Source organism: Eurypyga helias, unplaced genomic scaffold (genome assembly GCF_000690775.1).
Source record: "Eurypyga helias isolate BGI_N326 unplaced genomic scaffold, ASM69077v1 scaffold7907, whole genome shotgun sequence".
In the NCBI taxonomy this organism is placed as follows: domain Eukaryota; kingdom Metazoa; phylum Chordata; class Aves; order Eurypygiformes; family Eurypygidae; genus Eurypyga; species Eurypyga helias.
This window is the reverse complement of record NW_010262238.1, coordinates 1,819-20,310: the sequence shown is the minus strand read 5'-3', so window position 1 is coordinate 20,310 and position 18,492 is coordinate 1,819. Positions and strand designations below refer to the sequence as shown.

The 18,492-nt window shown below is 39.7% G+C and overlaps 1 protein-coding gene across 3 annotated transcripts in view; it reads left to right on the top strand.

Annotated features, from left to right (window-relative positions):
• The window catches only part of DMXL2 (Dmx-like 2), a 44,857-nt gene extending 26,941 nt beyond the window's left edge, over positions 1–17,916 (top strand). For 2 of the 3 annotated variants that reach the window (XM_010155627.1, XM_010155626.1), the window contains 19 exons: positions 781–972; positions 2,482–2,558; positions 3,226–3,353; positions 4,001–4,249; positions 5,828–6,009; positions 6,369–6,499; positions 7,527–7,612; positions 7,854–8,055; positions 9,071–9,188; positions 10,457–10,543; positions 10,624–10,745; positions 11,469–11,607; positions 12,196–12,256; positions 12,342–12,469; positions 13,991–14,068; positions 14,670–14,761; positions 15,311–15,363; positions 16,398–16,615; positions 17,670–17,916. In XM_010155627.1, coding sequence (XP_010153929.1) covers positions 781–972; positions 2,482–2,558; positions 3,226–3,353; positions 4,001–4,249; positions 5,828–6,009; positions 6,369–6,499; positions 7,527–7,612; positions 7,854–8,055; positions 9,071–9,188; positions 10,457–10,543; positions 10,624–10,745; positions 11,469–11,607; positions 12,196–12,256; positions 12,342–12,469; positions 13,991–14,068; positions 14,670–14,761; positions 15,311–15,363; positions 16,398–16,615; positions 17,670–17,879 — 2,553 coding nt within the window. In that variant the 3' untranslated portion in view covers positions 17,880–17,916. Of the gene's footprint in view, positions 1–780; positions 973–2,481; positions 2,559–3,222; positions 3,354–4,000; positions 4,250–5,827; positions 6,010–6,368; positions 6,500–7,526; positions 7,613–7,853; positions 8,056–9,070; positions 9,189–10,456; positions 10,544–10,623; positions 10,746–11,468; positions 11,608–12,195; positions 12,257–12,341; positions 12,470–13,990; positions 14,069–14,669; positions 14,762–15,310; positions 15,364–16,397; positions 16,616–17,669 lie in introns of all 3 variants that reach the window. The other variant, XM_010155625.1, reaches the window with a different exon arrangement.
• The last annotated feature ends 576 nt before the right edge of the window (positions 17,917–18,492 follow it).

The window sequence follows — 18,492 nt, the reverse complement described above, 5'->3', positions numbered from 1 at the left end:
TGCCAATCCCCTACACCTCTGCAAATCATGCAAGGGAGCTACAAGGAATGGCATCTTAGCTGCAAGGCTCGACAGAAAGTCAGATGGGGTAGTGCTCCCTTTTACTGTATTATGGCATTTTTTGGCATCTTAGCTGCAAGGCTCGACAGACAGTAAAAGGGAGCACTACCCCGTCTGACTTTATTATGGCATTTTTTACACTTATTTCATACAAAAAGAGATATTGTCCACTGAATGTTAGTGACTAACCTGAGCTACAGCAGATAATCTGATACTGGGCAAGTCATTTAACGTGCTGTAGTCCTAGATTGCTCACATTTCAAATGGGAGCAGCAGACGGCTGTTTTGGTGGCACTAGGCTTAGTGCATAGTTTTCAGAATAAAGATAATTCTGTTTGTTTCCTGTTGAGAAACTCAGATTAGTGCAGATTTAACTTTTGTTATTAAACTCAGTGAGTATCATGTTAACTCATGCTACTGCAAGTGTGTTTTTAGTGAGAGTTACTTAAATGGACAACCCCAGTGCTTCCAAGCATAAAAATACTCATCCTCCACTAAATGAAAAACTCTTCCAGCAAACTTGGCTGTTGGGTCTGATCCATGTCATTATAGTAAATAAGAACTTACTTTTGACATCAATCACAGTAAAATCTTGTCTGTACCGAGTAGACAGCAGTGGAAGGGAATAAATAACCTTGGAGGCATAAAATTATCTTTTTTTTTTAAACTTTTTTTTTTCTCAAAGCAATAATTTTAAATACAATCTTTTCTTTTAAACAGGAAACTACTGTAAAACAACTTCAGTCTCCCCTTCCATTACCCACAACTCTACCGTTGCTTTCTGCAAGCATAGCCTCCACAAAAACCGTGATAGCGAATCCTGTGCTGTATTTAAACAACCACATCCATGATATTCTTTACACTATTGTGCAGATGAAATCACCACCGCATCCTAATATTGAAGATGTCAAGGTAAGGAAAAGTTTTCAGGAAATGCTAAATGACTTTTTTTAATAAAATGAGGAGTGAGCACACAAAAAAGTAGAATGTGGTGTTTGAGTGAACTTCAACACTTACCCTTTCACAATGCTGGTCTTCTCCACTTAAGTCTGCCAAACTGCAGCTGCTGGTTAACCACTTGCTTTCTGACATCTTTTTGAATGCAAGTCGTCTCCTTTCAGCCAAATTCTGGTCATTCTCAGGAAAGTACTCCAGATACGTACCTTCACTAAAACATTTAATTCTTGGCTCTTAAGACAACATGATCATATAAGTTAACTAATTATTATCATTCTAGTCAGTTCATGTAGGGGGATTAATGAAAGTAGAGATAGAAGACTGTAAATTACATTATAACCTATTAATACATGTGTTATAAACCTTGCTCTAGTGCAAATTTCCTCAAGCATACTGTTTTTTAAGGAACTGTAGTGAATTAATTTATCTCACTCTATACTCTGGGGTGAATAATTTCTATCCAGATTCAGTAAATAGAGGATTAAAAAAGCCAAAGAGCCTGAGACTGACACAGTTAATTAGTAAGAAGCTAAATCATTATTTCGTACATTTAAGATCAGTATTCATATTCATTAAATTAATTTGAATTTCTATTGGCTAAATAAAAGTAGGGAAAAATTAGGAAACTAAATGGGTTGTCCCACTGCAAAGCAGCTAAACGTCTAAAACTGTAACCTAAGCTCACTTACATCTCATTTGCACTCTTAGATCATCAGTTCACTCCCTTCTCATCCTGCATTATGCTACAGCAAGTACCTTTTACTCTAAAGACTCATACTTCACATGCATTTTCTTTTAAAACAGAATCCAGAGGAAGAGCTGACACCTTCCTAACTGCAAAAAAACTATGTAAATAGTTCTCAGCTGTAATCTAATGTCTAGCATTTGATTAAATGGAAAGATGGTAGGAAAAGATGGAAATTAACACAGTACATTTAAAAAAGTTTACACTTTTAATAGTTTAACAGTACCATGTTCTTCACACCGTGGGTTTCATCGGGCTTTCCAAGAAACCCTTGCATTTCTTCTGTTTAAGAGCTGGAGTCTTTCCGTTGCAGTAGTGAAGTATTATTCTTGTTACTCTTGGACACTTCTGGACATTTATACGCAGATAACTGAGGTAAAAACGAGATTATAGATAAAACAATCGTACAATGATTACGCAAACTTGTACATTTTATGCATACTGAGCAACTACTGCTACACTGAACTGCGATGTCCTATAATAAGGCTTCCAGGAACCATTCTATCAGATTCATTATCATAACAGGAAATACTTAATCACTCCTTCAATATACTCACTCGTTGCGGCAGTTCTGTATTGGAAACGTAAAGTAACGTTCAGATGCTATTTAAAACTAGGACATTCTGCATGACACATTTCCAGTGCTGTTTGGAAAGAATTGCAGTTCACTCACCTTTTATATAAGGCTTATGTATGGCTTATTTGCTTTTTTATTTTAGGTGTACACACTTCATTCTTTAGCAGCCTCACTTTCTGCCTCCATTTATCAAGCACTATGTGACAGCCACAGCTACAGGTAAAAACAGGCATTTTTTTACAGTGCTACATTTGGAGTACACATTGTGTATCCAAAATGGAAATTCTTCCTGCATGTGTCTATAAAGGGGATTAAATATCTCTGTGGACATATATACTTCTACACTTGACACATTGCTAGCTTGGACATGCCACCTCAGTTTTACACACAAAATACCACTGCTCATTCAGATTCTTTCCAATAAATAACAGGAAAATCTGATGTCACTCCCACTTGGGACACTTCTGAGAAATATTTGAATGCTGTTTTCCACAGCATATTAATTTCACGGAAAACATTTGAGCCTAACTCAAGTCAGGTTTCAGGCAGTTTATATTCCAAACTGGAAGTGGAGGACAGTGCTGTAAAAACATTTTAAAATACTCTTCAGGACAAGTATACTATTGAAATGTTTTGAAAAAAGCCTTTTTTATATCTGGAGATATGCAATAATTAAAATTGATAATGCCACATGGGAACATTTTAAGATTTAATAAAAAACATATTTTCTATACTGTGAATTTATGAAATTCTTTAGTTAGTCCTGTAGAACTTTAAATGTTGCATTTTCTGATAAAAATGAAAAATATTTCTGTACACTATATTTTATTACAAAATTATTCTAAAACCCTTTCTCATCAGAAAACAATTAATTTGTATTTAGCAGTCAGACAGAAGCGAACCAGTTTACAGGGATGGTTTATCAAGGACTGCTCTTGAGTGATCGACGCAGACTGAGGACAGAAAGCATTGAAGAGCACGCAACCCCAAACTCCTCTCCTGCTCAGTGGCCTGGTGAGATAAAAATAAGGTTACTTTTAGCACCAGCGGTCCAGCTCCACATTACAAAATTACTTCACTGTCCTGTAGTACGATGGATAAATGTTTCTGATTCAGTTCTCAAATTACTAACAACCTTTAACTTTTTCACTTATTAAAACAAATAAGAATAAACTTTCTATATGGCAAACATGTTGCTTGAAGAGGAGACTGCAATTTTCAGGATAAACTCAATAAGCTGATAATTTGCCATCCTAAAATGTTTTCATCCAGCCTGTGTCGCCCCCAGCAAAGCTGTTTGTGTTACCTGTTTCTGAAGTACTGTTCTGCATCTCTGCTTTACTTGGTGTAGCTATCAACTCTACCACTCCCAGTGTATGAGCATAAATTTAGTATTTTGAGATCAGCTGTGGAAACGGTGCAGGAATTTCACAGACAGGCTGACCTGCCGACAGTACAGAGAGGTACAGCACAAAGTCCCAGACCAAAGAAAGCTTTTTAAAATTCTTTATGATGTAAAAAAGAATATTAACAGTATGTTTCATCTGAGGAAAAGTATCGTGGCTGTTAGTATGTGTTTAACTTAAAACACAGAGGTGAAACATTTCCTTTTTTCCACTGGTACTCCTATTCACTTAACATAGCGCTTTTCCTCTTTGCAGGTGTGAGTTCACTCATAAATCTCTTAAGTTCAGCTCAGGACGAAGATCAACCAAAGTTAAACATCCTGCTTTGTGAAGCAGTTGTAGCTGTCTACCTGAGCCTCCTCATACACGCCCTTGCAACCAATTCCAGTAACGAACTGTTTCGATTAGCAGCCCATCCTCTGAACAGTCGCATGTGGGCTGCTGTTTTTGGTGGAGGAGTGAAACTTCTTGTAAAACCTCGGAGGCAGTCTGAAAATATTCCAGGTACATTTTCTCTAAAGGTCACACTAACGATTTGCATTTTATACCTTTTCCGAACCCAGCAGGAGAGATTTCCTTCCTTTTAAAGACAAAAGCCCAGCAAGCAAATTTAGGTATCTGATGGCAAGAAAACTGTTATATTTTTCCTGCTTTTTAATTGTATTAGTCTTGCAGTTGTCCTTTCTAACGGTGCGCGGTACACTTTGAATTTGCCATCAGAACTGCTACATTGCTGATGTTACTAGTAGATGCTTACTTGTAACACTTCTTAGGACTTTCAGTCGTACTTATTTAGTAAAAAATACAGATGGTATAAATCAGTGTTAATGCCTGTGGTTTTCTGTATGTGAGAGCCGAGCATTACTGTTTAACAACTGCAGTAACTTCAAAACAATATTTCTGAAACCCATTTCTATTGCAAGATACGATTTCACCTTGCACAAGACCACAGGCAAGAACTATCAGCTTCATCTGTCAGAAGAACAGTTCATGTATACGTAAACTCCAGCTAAATGCAGGAGTCTTGCAAAGACAAATGAGCATGTCTTAATAGCCTGGATGAGGAAAAGCAAAAGTGGAGATTGAATTCAGGCGCTGGAGATAAAGGCAAAGACAACCATTTATCACAGACGTCACAGAGCAACAGTGCTGAAAATTATGTCACACAGACTTTTAAAACAATGATGGGCACGAAACTTGTGCAAAAAGTAGATGTTCCCTATCTGAAATGTGAACCGAAACAGTAATAAGGCAGTAAATAGGAACAACAGAGATCTGTCTTTTGTGGAATAACTGAAACTTGGGACAGTTATTTTATGTTAAGCTATTTTATGGATAGCTGTCATAAAGCCATGTCTACATTTGAGATGTGTTCTGTTTTCCTTTAACCTACAAGCTGCTACAGCTTCTGATGGTTCAGAGGATGGTAACGAAGGTTTGTAAGAACTTGCAGTGTAGATGAATGTTAGTAGTGGCTTTAAAAAGATAAGTCTTAAAATATCTAGCTCCTTTGTAATAAAGTAAGTGTGATCAAAGATGTTGCCTGGCCACTAACACTGAAAACCAAATTCCACATTCATATTTTGATAATTATGACATTTTAAATCATAACACTTTAAAATAGCCTTCAGATGTCACAGCCTGTGTCTCTATCCCGATTTTCTTCAGTATCTTAAGAGTTCCTGGGCTTATATTCTGAATAACTACTGCTACTTGTGCAGGGCACAGTTTAGTGACGTTTCATATATTACTTTTATTTCTCAACAAGATTTAACTTCTTTGTTAATTTCTCTCTCAAGAACTTGTTCAGCTAAAAGCTTAAAAGCTATGTCTCCCGAGAACCTAGTCTGCATTTAAAAATGCATTTCTCATGATACATCCCATGTACAGATGCCACAGTTACTGAACTTATCGTAAGTGAACTCTTTGTACAATCACACTTACTTTACATAGGCCTGCTTTGATTTCTGAATCAGTAGAAATTAGTAGCGATAACAGTGGGTTTAGTTGCTTCAATTACAAAATAAAGCTCTTTCTAAAAGCACAATGTTAATGTCAGCTTTTCAAATTACCTGAATTTAGCACCACCTCTTCCATCAGAAGAAATGGATAAACACCGTCGTCGGTTTAATATGAGAATGCTGGTGCCAGGAAGACCAGTAAAAGACAGTACTGTGCCCCCTCCTGTACCTGCAGAAAGACCCTCTTACAAAGAAAAGTTTATCCCTCCAGAACTCAGCATGTGGGACTATTTTATGGCAAAGGTAACTTAAAACGGAAAACATGAGTTACAGTTCATAGAGGTGTATTTCTTCCATGTTCAGTTTTGAAGGACAGGCATAATTTGAACGTTTTGAGTGCTCTTCACAGTAAACAGTGGAATATTCTCCTTGTAGTAAAGGTGAAGAGCCTACAAGCCTATTACTTCACTTTGAAAACACGTCTCTTGCCAACAAGAGAGATTAAGACTTTTCCCCTTGTTACTTGTTTATCTTTTAGGGAAACTTATTTACAGGTTAAGTTTTTGCCATTTAAAAATCTATGACGGTGATAACTAAAGTAAGAGTTGAATATTAAGAGATCAGAAAGTAGGTTTATAGCAGACTTCTATTTTGCATTGCAGCCGTTTCTTCCTTTATCAGACAGCGGTGTTATCTATGATTCCGATGAAAGCATTCACAGTGATGAGGAAGAGGATGATGCTTTCCTCTCTGATGTACAGATCCAGGAACACAAAGATGCCAATTCTTACAGGTTAGCAGAAGTTACCACTATTTTAGAATACTTATGTCATGTGCTTACCTTTTCTTGCAAATTAAAGAAAATACAGGTCCTCTGCACCCTCCAGGTTAAGTGAAATCATTTTGGTACTGTGCGGAGACTTTTTGGTGGCAATGGGATTACACAAGTGACAAATTCTCATCACAGTGACAGTTCCCCATTTACTTGCCTAAAAAAAACCCCAAGATTAGGAAGTCAAAGCTGCGTGGTTTGTGGTTTTTTGGGGGGGGGGAAAAAAAAAAAAAACCAAGATTAGGAAGTCAAAGCTGCGTGGTTTGTGGTTTTTTGGGGAGGGGGAAAAAAACAAACAACCCCCCCCAGTCTTCATTTTTAAGAAGGAAAGAGCATGAGGTACCACAATGCCAGCTCTAGAATGATGTTTCAGCCTACTGATTGAAGCCTGATCTTGAGTGTTTGAATGAGGGGCAGATTAAGCAGAGCACTACAAAGAGAAACTGTTGCACAATAAAGTGAAATAAAGTGGATGATCTCGGCGTTATAAGAATGGAGAAGAATGATGGCTCTTCCATGCATTCTTCAAGTCTCTGGTCCTTACAGCTGTGCTGTACTGGATTTGTATCCCTAAGGTCTGAGAGACTCTGTGAGCGTGAAAGTTTCTCGCCACGAATGCCCGACTCAAGTGACGTCTTGTCCGCATTCATCGTGATTCCGTGGGGCGTTTCAGGAGGTGTTCAGGGGACTTGTACTTAATTCTCAGTCTTGCAGAGGCTCCTGCGTGCACACTCCTGTCTAGGGGAGGAGTACAACGGTTTGGGGTTTGTAAATAGAGGAGGGGGCGCTGTCTGTTAGAGCGAGGTGCCCTCGGAGGCACCCTTGTCTTGCACAGTTGATATATAAGTATTTCTCTGTGTGTCTGGCAAAATGCAGGGAACCCTCTCCCCTCTTTCTCTAATCTGTTTATTTGGTAGAAGGAGAAAAACATTCTGCAGATAACTGTTGGTGCTGGTTTAACACAATGAGATCTCTTCTCTTTATGCAGCTGGGCTCTTCTGCATCTGACAATGGTAAAATTAGTTCTGCACAATGTTAAGAGCTTCTTTCCCATTGCTGGTCTGGAATTCACCGGTATGTTAAATTCGGCTTTACGTTTTAGTTTTCTGTATTAGTGGCTTTCTAGCAGACTTTGCTTTTTAATTTTCATTTCTTAATTTAAATGATTTAACACATTATTTTTTTTTTAATTGATGAGTACCTTTCCTCTTGATTTTTTTTTTCCCCCTGATAATTGTATTATTCTGGGGTCTTTTATACACACTGTAACTTCCATTATTTTTTTCTCAAAGCCTTACTTCATATTTCTGTTTAGATCTGCCTGTAACGTCACCATTGGGCATTGCTGTAATAAAAAATTTGGAACACTGGGAACAGATTCTTCAAGAAAGAATGGACCAGTTTGAAGGCCCACCACCAAACTACATCAACACTTATCCTAGTGACCTTGGCGTGGGTGCAGGACCAGCTATTCTCCGCAATAAAGCGATGATTGAACCTGAAAACACACCATTCAAGTAAGTATTTTTTCCCTAGCAAAAGCACATTCTTTGAGCACAGAAAAACCAAAGAGCATTTCTACCTGAAGTTAAACAGCCAAATGAAGGTTGGCTAGATCTTGTTTCCAGCCAGTGCTTTACCAAACCACTTTCCCTCAGCCCTTTGTTCCTTCTGTGCAGCTGTCTCCTGCAGCAGCCTTTACTTCTGCTGCTGCCCCTTTCACCACTGCAGCAAGAAAGGAAATAAGAAGGAAGGAGCGGAGCTTGGAGGACTACAAATCAAGGGCAATGCCTGCTGCTGGCAAGACCCTATTCAACCTCTTTCACTGTTCCTCCAGTAGCAGCCGTCTCCCACCCTGCCCCAGCAACGGAAGGAAAGAGTAATGTAATACACACAGGTGTTGGGAGGAGGAGAGAACATAAGTTGTAGTGCAATCCTTGCAAAGCCAATCCTCCCGTGGTTAGACCAGTGTCGTGTTTGCAGGTACCTTTAAATGCAGATAGCGAACCACGTTTTCAACGAACAAGCAACTTGCAACTTCAGGTTTGCTCACTATATACGACTTGGGATTTGTATGTTCGATACCGCTATAGGATTTTGTCAAAATGTTCTCACAAACACGGACTGTTTCTTTAGAAGTATTTGTCCTCAGATCAGAGGCAATGACTTATTTGGCTCGTATATGAGCTAAATATTTGAGAGTTCTTTTGATACTGAAAGAAATATCTAAGGAAATTCCAACATAAAAGCAGCTTTAGTAGAATGCAAATAGAGACATAAATGCAGGTCAGCAGATTAAACTGTAGTACTTGGAAGTTAGTAACAGTGGGGATTTTAAAAAAATGCAAGAAAAAGAGTGTCTCTTGACATTTGCCTTGGATAAACTAGAGCTCAAACTTTGTTCAGTTTCTTTATTCTCCAAATTGGGATTTCTTAAAATCATTCAGAGACTATCTTTAGATTATTCTTCTTGTCCATCTTTAATTACACTGAAGCTCCCCTTTTTTTTTTCCTCTCTCCTGTTATATCCAGATCGAAGGATTATTCAGCTCTTCCAGCAAAAAGGCTCTGGCATTTTCTTGTGAAGCAAGAACTTCTCCAGGAGACTTTCATAAGATATATATTCACAAAGAAAAGAAAGCAGAGTGAGGTAAACAAAGGATGTACATTTTTTTGTCTTAAAAGAAAGCTCAATTCTAACTGTTCCTTAGTCTCTTCAGTATTCCTTTTCATTTTTCTTCCCATTTTTTTTGTTGGCATTTCAATTTCCTTTCTTTTCATTTAAGTGTTTGGATTTTTTTAAAATCAACATGGCTGTCATGTTGTTTATTGAACTATCAACTGATATCCGAATATTTTTGACAAGACATCCCACACCTTCTTTGTGTATTCGAATACTGTCCTAATAAAGAAAAAGAACATGTGCATCCAGGGGAATATGTAAATAAATTTGAGTATTCATATAGTGGTTTTTTGTGTGTCATACTGAAAATGAAATTTAAATGAGCTGTTACTTTGTGTATATGTATATATGCATGAGTAATATATACATATAAAAGTAATACTAGGTAGTAATATATAATATGGGGCTTTACACATTGTACCAGTTACAAGTGTAATGAGTCGTAACTGAAAATTTAAACCGACGTGTAAGCACCATGGGAAATAAGTATACTATTTAGTAGCTTACGAATTCCTGTAAGTATGGAGTTTGTGTGTGTATTACTCCTCTGTTTATTTACTATATCATACATTTGTGTCCATCTAGGAGGCATTACATTTTAAGTGAGTTTGTTTAGATTCCTGTCTTAGTTTCTGTGCCTCTTATAAAAAGTTAAAAATACATTTGTCATCATTTACTGACAGAGTGGCCTTTAAAATCTAGTTTGGAATGTTTCATTCTTTTTTTATATTTGTTTGTGCATGTGTTTTGTGTTTGTGACTGTGTGATGTTACGTAGTCTGTAGAAGATCGTGTGGAGCAGGTCAAACAAAACTGCGTAGCAGAAGATCACAAAACCAAGGTAGTATCCCTTCTCCCAAACCTCTAGCACACTCTTAAAAGTTCTGTGGAACTGGCTTTTCTTTCTCTAATGTGACTAACAGAAGCTCTGTGTTCTGCGTAGTCTGTGTGGCAGGCTTTTAATCAGTGAATTAGCTTTGGACGTCCTGGTAACTGGGATGAGCGAGCACCTTGTAAATAGCGTTGCACACACAACTTCGTGTTTCTTACACTGGAACGCAACTTTTGGCTTCTAGAGCACCAAAGAGTATGAGAAGTCTAAAGCCTACCTTCCTAAACAATGCTGAGGCCACTGAACTTTTCTTGCATGAGTTCTGTACAGAATTTTGCAGTCTGAATGTACTGCTACAAAACGGACTTTCATGCTAATTGAATTTTCTTATAAATGTTTTGTAGGTGGAAGCAGATCTTGGCTACCCCGGGGGAAAAGCAAAAATCATTCACAAAGAATCAGATATGATAATGGCATTTGCAGTTAATAAGGTAAGCCTCAAATACGAGGGCAAGTGCAAGAACAAGATCCTAATCGTCGTTAGTAAAAACTCTCTATTTGTGCTGCATAGGCCAACAGCAATGAAATCGTTTTGGCATCTACACATGATGTTCAAGAACTTGACATTTCAGCTCTGCTGGCCGCTCAGTCATTTATATGGATCGGGGAAGAATATGACAGAGAGTCTAAAAGGTGGGATTGTTTCTCTGTGGCTATTTTAAGACTGTTGGTTTTCCGTGAGGCTGTGTATATACTGCCTGTGTAAGCGCAAGTGGATCATGCAAAACAACTTAATTACTCCTCTTCACTAGGTTTCAGATTGCTTTACCTTCCCTCACTTATTTGTAAAAGAATGTTACGGTCTTTGTTTTACACTTGGAGAAACGAAGGCTTTGAGGAGGTTGTGGTTTTGGGCATGTCTGCACTGCATGGTGGAGTAAATCCCATAGTGCATAAGGTAATGAAGGGAGTGCTGCCTTAGAAACACGGCAGCTGGAGCACTGAGTCAGCCGATGCTGGGTGTATAATGCAACAGCCCGAGTTACTGTCTCCTCCAGCACTGTGCTGGAGGATGTACCAGCTGCAGCAAGCGCTCGTCTGTACCACGCTGCGTTGCACAGAACAGACGCACACAGAGGCACCCAGGTCAGGAATATTCCAACAGTATTCTTCCCAGGAGAGCTTGTATTCTGAGCATCTATCTACCACAGTTAGGATCACCTGTTGAGGTGAAACACTAATAGCTTTGGAGCACATGGAAAGCGTCTGTGCAAAGTAAGTGCAGGAATTGTTAATTTATAGTTTTATAATCATTTCCGCTACCCACTGCCATGCAGCTCTTGACGCCGAGAGAAGCAAACAGTGTTGATATCAAAGAAACTTTTGCTAAAACAGAACACTGCTGTTCTTTTACAGCTCTGATGACGTTGACTTTCGTGGCTCTACCACAACGCTAACCCAGTCAACGGCACCACCTTTTGGAGTGAACCAGATACAGCCATCTCCCTCTATGCCATGGTTAGGCAGTGGTCAGACTAGCACTGGAGCTGGAGTGGTAAGTACTTCTGCTGCGTGCAGCTCAGGGAACTGTTAACTTTTGTAGTGCATTAGTTAGTAGAGAGACCCAGTCCACACTAGTCATCGTACTGTTAATTCAGTGTGGATGAAAAAGGCCTACGATGACCAAGAGCTGGCCAAAAACCTTTTCTTGCATATTGTGGCATAGAATTATTATGGCATAGAAAATAACAGGACAATCAGGTTTTTCTTGGGAACTTGGAGGTAGGACCTGGAGTTTCTGGGGACAAAATAAAACAAAGCCAACCAAAACCAGAACAATCCTAAACTTGAAATTCTTGCCTCGGGACTAATATCAAAAGCAAACGCACGAGCAGGTGCTTAAGTTCTTTGTATAATAGAAAATAGTATTAATACTCTTTGAACTTTCATGTCTAAAAAAGCTGTCATAAAGAGGCTTTAATTACTGCACTGCAACTAAACATAATTAGATGCAAATAACGTTAGCTTAACAGGCTGGTTTTTTAATAGAGGGACACTGTCCATGTAGTAGTATAAACAAAATTGAATAGTGTTTGTGTCTTCTTTTCAAAATTATTCTAATTGTTATTTGTTTTGCATGAAGCTTATTAAAAGAAACCTGAATAACGTCAAGAGAATGGCTTCGCATCCAGTCCACCAGTACTGTAAGTGAATCGCACTTAGGGTGTGGAGTAGATCATTTTCTGTAGGGGACCGTCGCATTAACCAACGCCTGTCTGTCAACCTTAGATCTTACAGGCGCACAAGATGGTAGCGTTCGAATGTTTGAGTGGACAAGGCCACAGCAATTGGTCTGCTTCCGGCAGGCTGGGAACGCCCGGGTTACAAGAATGTATTTGGATTCCCAGGGCAATAAGGTAAGTAAGTGTGACATTTGGGATTTCTCAGCTTTTTTCTTTTTTTAAATTTTTATTTTATTATTCACAAGGAAACATTTGGTTGTCCTGTGACCTTGAAAACAGCTTTAACTGGTGACTCACAAAACAGTTCAGGGCGATGGCATACGCAGTATCATGACATTCATTTTGTCTGCACACAGAAGCTTCGTAATTAACGCTGACCCTCATTCTCCTTTCTCTTCTGTCAGCTTCACACTGCTGTCCTGTGTCCCGTTTGCCACGTTTTTAGACTTTGTTCTCCCTGTTCTGAAAGCTGTGTTCCATGTGGTGACCTTTTTAAATTAAACATTTAAAGAAAATATTGAGCTTACTTTGTAGAAGCAAACTTGTATCAGGCTAGGCACGGGTCTTGAAGTAGCGATTCACACCGTGCGTTCTGGCAGAGAAAGCTCCGATAGAATGCACTGCCTGGAAGACACATATAATACAGCCTGTTAGCTGAAGAATGTTAAGTGCGCTCCAGTACAGCGGAGAGGACAAAAGACACATACTCTTTGGCTAGAAATGACTCTGTGCGGTACAGGAGATGCAGAAAAGAGTGGATAAAAAAAGAAACCGGGAGGAACACTCACCTCTTCAGTTTTTCATGTTGCTCACTCTGTTACGTTAGCAGGTCTTGTCTGCGTATTACTGACAAACTATTTAACTTCATTATAGTTAAGAGCCATAAGACGTGAATTAAAGGAGTTTGGGCGTGACTGTAAGAGAGCTGTAAAACAGCAAAAGCTCGACATTTAGAAATAGCTGGAAATGTAAAGTATCTCCCAGCATACCTGTTTTCAGGTTGCATAAGGTCTCGTTTAAACTTTATTTTTAACTTGTGTGTTTTGATTTCTGTTTTGAGATGCTGCAATCTCAACATCACACGGGAATCCATTTTAAGTAAGATACCCAGATGTACTAGTTGTCCCCACTGTTTCCCATCGAGGTCGTCACTAAGGCAGAACGCGTGAAACCTGACTGAAAGGAGAAAATATAAAACACAACTCAAAATATTTCTGAAAATGTTTTGTGAAATGTTTATAGGTATAGACTGTATCGTATTAATTGCTACACGTTTTGGTTAACAAATGGAACTCAGTGGTGTTAGCACTGATGATGTGGTACAGTCTTTCCATGGCTGTTCTTACCCTGGTTTTATGGCGCGCTGTCGTGCATCTTACCTCGCTAAGCATTTTCAAGTAGAGTCATGGCATAATGATGCCTCTGTAAGTGGTAGCATTTAAAATCAGGGTTAGAAAGAGAAGCTTCCACACTTAAAAAGCCTCCATTTCCAGAAAAGAGTTAGTTGCATAGGAGAGCATCAATCATTAAATAACCAGCAGCACTGAACTCGCTTGGCTTCTAAACTCTCTCCTGTACCTGCCAAGCACTGTTGGTGATTAACATGCAGGGGGTGCTTTGGTGTTTTTTCCTGAAGGCAGCTGTTTACTGTCGTGCAGTAACCAGTGTGTGACGCTAATAGTGCCTTCCTTGCAGTGTGGTGTTGCTGATGGTGAAGGATTTCTAAGTATTTGGCAAGTAAACCAAACCACCTCAAATCCTAAGCCCTACCTGGTAAGTAAACTGAAATTTTGGTGTTTATTTTTTTTACTTTTTCCAGGGGAAAGTTAAACCTTTGAGACTCCAGACAGGCCAAGAGCTAAGAGTTTCACTGAGACATTTGATGATTTTGCTGGGTTTTAATTAGCATCTTTTATCAAAACAACTGTAGAGTTTCAATGATACATATATGCAAAATTAATTGTACAGTAACCACAAGGTGCAATGTAATTAAAGTACCACTTCAGCATTACACCTGATTAAATTAAGAGGCAGAGCTGACAGTAACGATTTCACAACCCCAAGACTTGGTAAAAATAACACTTTTCAACTCTTTTTACTGTTTCTTTACAGTACACGGACACGATATTTTTTTGCACTTGAGACTATTGTGATCTTTTCTTTTGTGGATTTGTTATAGGTCGCTTATTTTAGTATCTTTTTAAACTGGGTTTTTAATATGTTGCTCCGTTCTCTGAGGTTTCAAACCGCATTGCCTGTCAGCTTTTAAACTCCAACAGGTTGTGTTACGCTATCCGTGACATCACACCGATAGTAACTTTTGATGCAGACTACAACTGGTAGGATTACATCTTGTTTGTTTTGTTTTTAATAGAGTTGGCAGTGCCACAGTAAAACCACAAGTGACTTTGCATTTATAACCTCTTCAAGCCTCGTTGCTACAGCAGGACAGTCCAATGACAACAGGTGTGTTTACAGAAACAATGAGGAATTTCACCCAAGTGACCTGTTCACCTCCACTAACTTGCTAGTTGTTGTGCATTAACATGTGCTGATGTTTTAAGGCTCGGTGTCCTATGCTTGGTTACAGCTTGAGCGTGCCAGATGATTTCTTGGAACATCATTCCTTCAGTTTTAGTTTTTGTGAGGAGAGGTCAGCAATTAACTTGTTTTTTCAAGGTGTATTCCAAATGCAACTGGTTTGAGGTAATGCTGTTGCTGGGGGAGAAGACTTAAGACCATTCTTTTTCTCTAAAAATAACAACTTCTATAATTTCTTGGTACAATCTAGGGTTAGTGCATGTTCCAGAGGTAGAAAGTATAGTTCCGCTAAGAAGCACAGAAAGAATTAGAGCTCTTAACTCTCTGCACATGCTTTTCCGTGACTGCAGAGAGTCAAGGGCTCCTTGTTCAGTTCTAGCTTCCAGGCTTTGACATGAAATGTGAATGCCTTGAGTCATGTCACCCCATCAATCACTTAGCAACAGGCCATAATGACTTTTGTTTTCCCCTCAGAAATGTGTGCCTCTGGGACACTTTGGTTTCATCTGGTAACAGCCTTATACACGGTAAGTACCGCAGTGGAAATCAAACTTCTACTTCTCCCAGACTAAGGAAGTAGAGCGTGTGCACGCATTTGGAGCAAGGGGAAAAATGGCACTGGGGGATGGGTCTCAGCATCTGTTGCACACTGATGTATGCACCTGACCCGGTACAGTATGGTCTCTAGCATGATGTTAATCTGCTCTAAATAGGAAAGTATGGAGAGAGAAAGTCATGTGCAGAGCTGGTTTTGTGACAGTAATAAGTCTGATACAGTTGAATACAGACCTGAAAAAAAATTAACTGCTGACTAATTAAGGCAGCGTTATTGAACTCACACGTACGCAGACTTTCACTTAAACTGGCACTTCATTAATATATCCAGTACCCTGCTGAAGCACAGGGGAAAAGACAGCTGTAGGTAACAGTAGAAGCAACTCCTGCCTACGGTCCCTGTCCCTCAGCACTTGGACTGGATCCTTACGAAGTTCGGTAATTTCGTCTTTACGTAATGGACTAAAGCAAAATTCTCTCATGTTGTGCTAGGAAAGAAAAATACATACAAATCCAAATATAACATCCTGGGCTTTTGAAAGAGTAAATTCAACCACCAGACACGTCTGCAAACAACTGCAGTACTTGAATACACAATAGGTGCATTCTGGGAGTCGTATTTTAGAACTAGCAGATTGCACAGAAGGTGGGCCTTGTTGTAAAGAAACTGAGTCAGGGCTTCTGTGAAAAATAGGTTAGGAAATCAAAATGTAATAATACGTAATGTTAAGGTAATTAATACTTATTTTTTTAGGTCACGTATACTTATTTTTAACTCAGGAATTTAATTAAACTTAATATGGTGAATTTTGTATTTCCCCATTTTCTTGCAATTGAGTTATGTGCCTGTATTCCAAAATAAACCAGGCTGCATGTCATGCTTTCTTGCGCATTACATAGAGAGTTTGAAAATATTCAGATAACCGTTTATACAAGAAATGCATTTTAAGATCAAGAGCTACGTACAGTTTCAAATCTACTGAATTCTGACATCCTCCTCCTTCAGCCTTCACTTGTCACGATCACGGTGCCACAGTCCTTCAGTACGCACCTAAACATCAGCTGCTAATTTCTGGAGGTAGGAAGGGATACATCTGCATCTTTGACATCAGACAGAGGCAAACCCTTTACACCTTCCAAGCCCACGAATCGGCTGTGAAGGCCCTCGCCCTGGATCCTTCCGAGGACTACTTTGTGACCGGCTCAGCGGAAGGTAACATGAAGGTAAGGCGCCGCAGCGGCCAAGCTGCACAGGACGGCGTGTAGCTGAAGCAGCCTATTGGCGTGTGTAAACAGCCAGATGAACGCGGTAACGAAACCAAACCCAATCCAAACCTTCATTCGGTACGCAGGGTGCTTGCCTTGTAACGTAAATACACCAGTATTCTTCTACAGCCAGTAGGTTTTGTTCTCCACCAAAGAAGGTTAAACAGTCTCTTTAAGGTTGTATGACTAAATTTTGAGTGGGTAAAGTGAAGTACATGATTCTGAAATCTGTGCTTTAATTTTCTCCCTTGGTTTTGCCTCTGGTTATCTTGCTTTGTAATACAGAGGGCGCTCAGTAGCTTCGGCATCATGTGAAGTTTCTCTAACAGCAAGTTCAGTTTCTTCTCCTGATGCTGTAACCCCAGACAGCTACTGAGCTCTCATAGCAGTAAGAAACAAACAACAAAAGCCAAACCAGAAATACAGTCCCCGTTATAAAGGGCTTATTTCCTGAATAATAAAGGAAGGAACTACAAGAACGTGGTAAAGAGGAGAACAGTTTCTTTCCTTCTAGCTGAACTGTTTAGTAGCTGCTCCCTGTGGCTCGGCACACTTCGTGGCCTGGCCTTGATGAGGGTTCCTGCAACACAGCTCAGACAGCTGGGCCGCAGCCGCTCTGCACACTTATTGGTTATGCAGCTCACTCCCTGCAGCGTTCCTTAGCAAAAAAAGCATTTCCAGCTGCTCGAAAGCTGACGGTAGTTATCTCAGATAAAAACGCAACCTCTCCATTTCTCCAGCTTTCATGGGGGGAAGCCGGGAGAGGCACTGCTGATCAGGGAATGCAGGGTGGCTTCAGCCTGCCCAGTAACCGGCTGGTCCACACTAAGGTGGCCTCGTGCTTCATTAGAAGCCTCCAAGGTTCTTGGACTTGCTGTAGTTGTTGCTAATAGACAACCAAAAATACCCTTTATCTTTGCTGAATAGGACTGAGAACAGCCAGGAAACTGAAACATTAGGGGAAAAATACAAATCCTCATTTTAATCTCCTGTTGTCATTCTTTTGGTACAGGTGTGGAGACTGACTGGCTATAATTTAACGCATTCATTTAAAAATGAACATGCTAAACAGTCCATTTTCAGAAATATTGGTGCTGGTGTCACGCAGATCGAAACTGTGCAAGGCAATCGGATCTTCTCCTGTGGAGCAGATGGCACGCTGAAAATGAGGGTTCTTCCCAATGCTTTCAATGTACCTTCAGGCATTTTTGACATTCTGTAGCGTTACGTGAGCTAATCCTGGCTTTATGTAATGGCCCTTCACGTAGCTAAAATTACAGTGATGTGAAGGAAACACTCTTTCCTTTCAAAGCAGCATTAAGTATTATGGGGAAAAAGATGTAAAACCCCACTCTTACACCAGGTATAGTTTGAGTATGTCCATCAGGATCACTGGGTGGAAGTGCATGTACTCCCTTGTAAACGCAAAGAACTAAACCCAGTACAGGTGGGGCTGTTGCTCAGCAACCCAGGAGCTGCCAGTAGTAAGTGTATTGTAAAGATTCTGACAACTGCCCGTCACTGAACAAGCACTGTGGCTCTACAAGCGGGTAAGCGTTTCTGATGTGGTTCTGATTACTTTCATTCCAGTTTTTCCCACTAATGGAAGCATGTGTACAACTTCTCATTGTAAAATAGTTTAGTTGTCATTAAGGGTACTCAGTGTATTTGATTTCCGCCAGAAAGCGTGATGGATGCAAACGCCGTGGCACATGTGCAATCGGGAACGTACCGCGAGACACGTATCTTCACTTTATGCTGAGGGTGTTTTCCCAGTGAGCGTTACTGCACAGTCGATACTGTAACTTGCACATTGACACACTTTTAAACGCGAT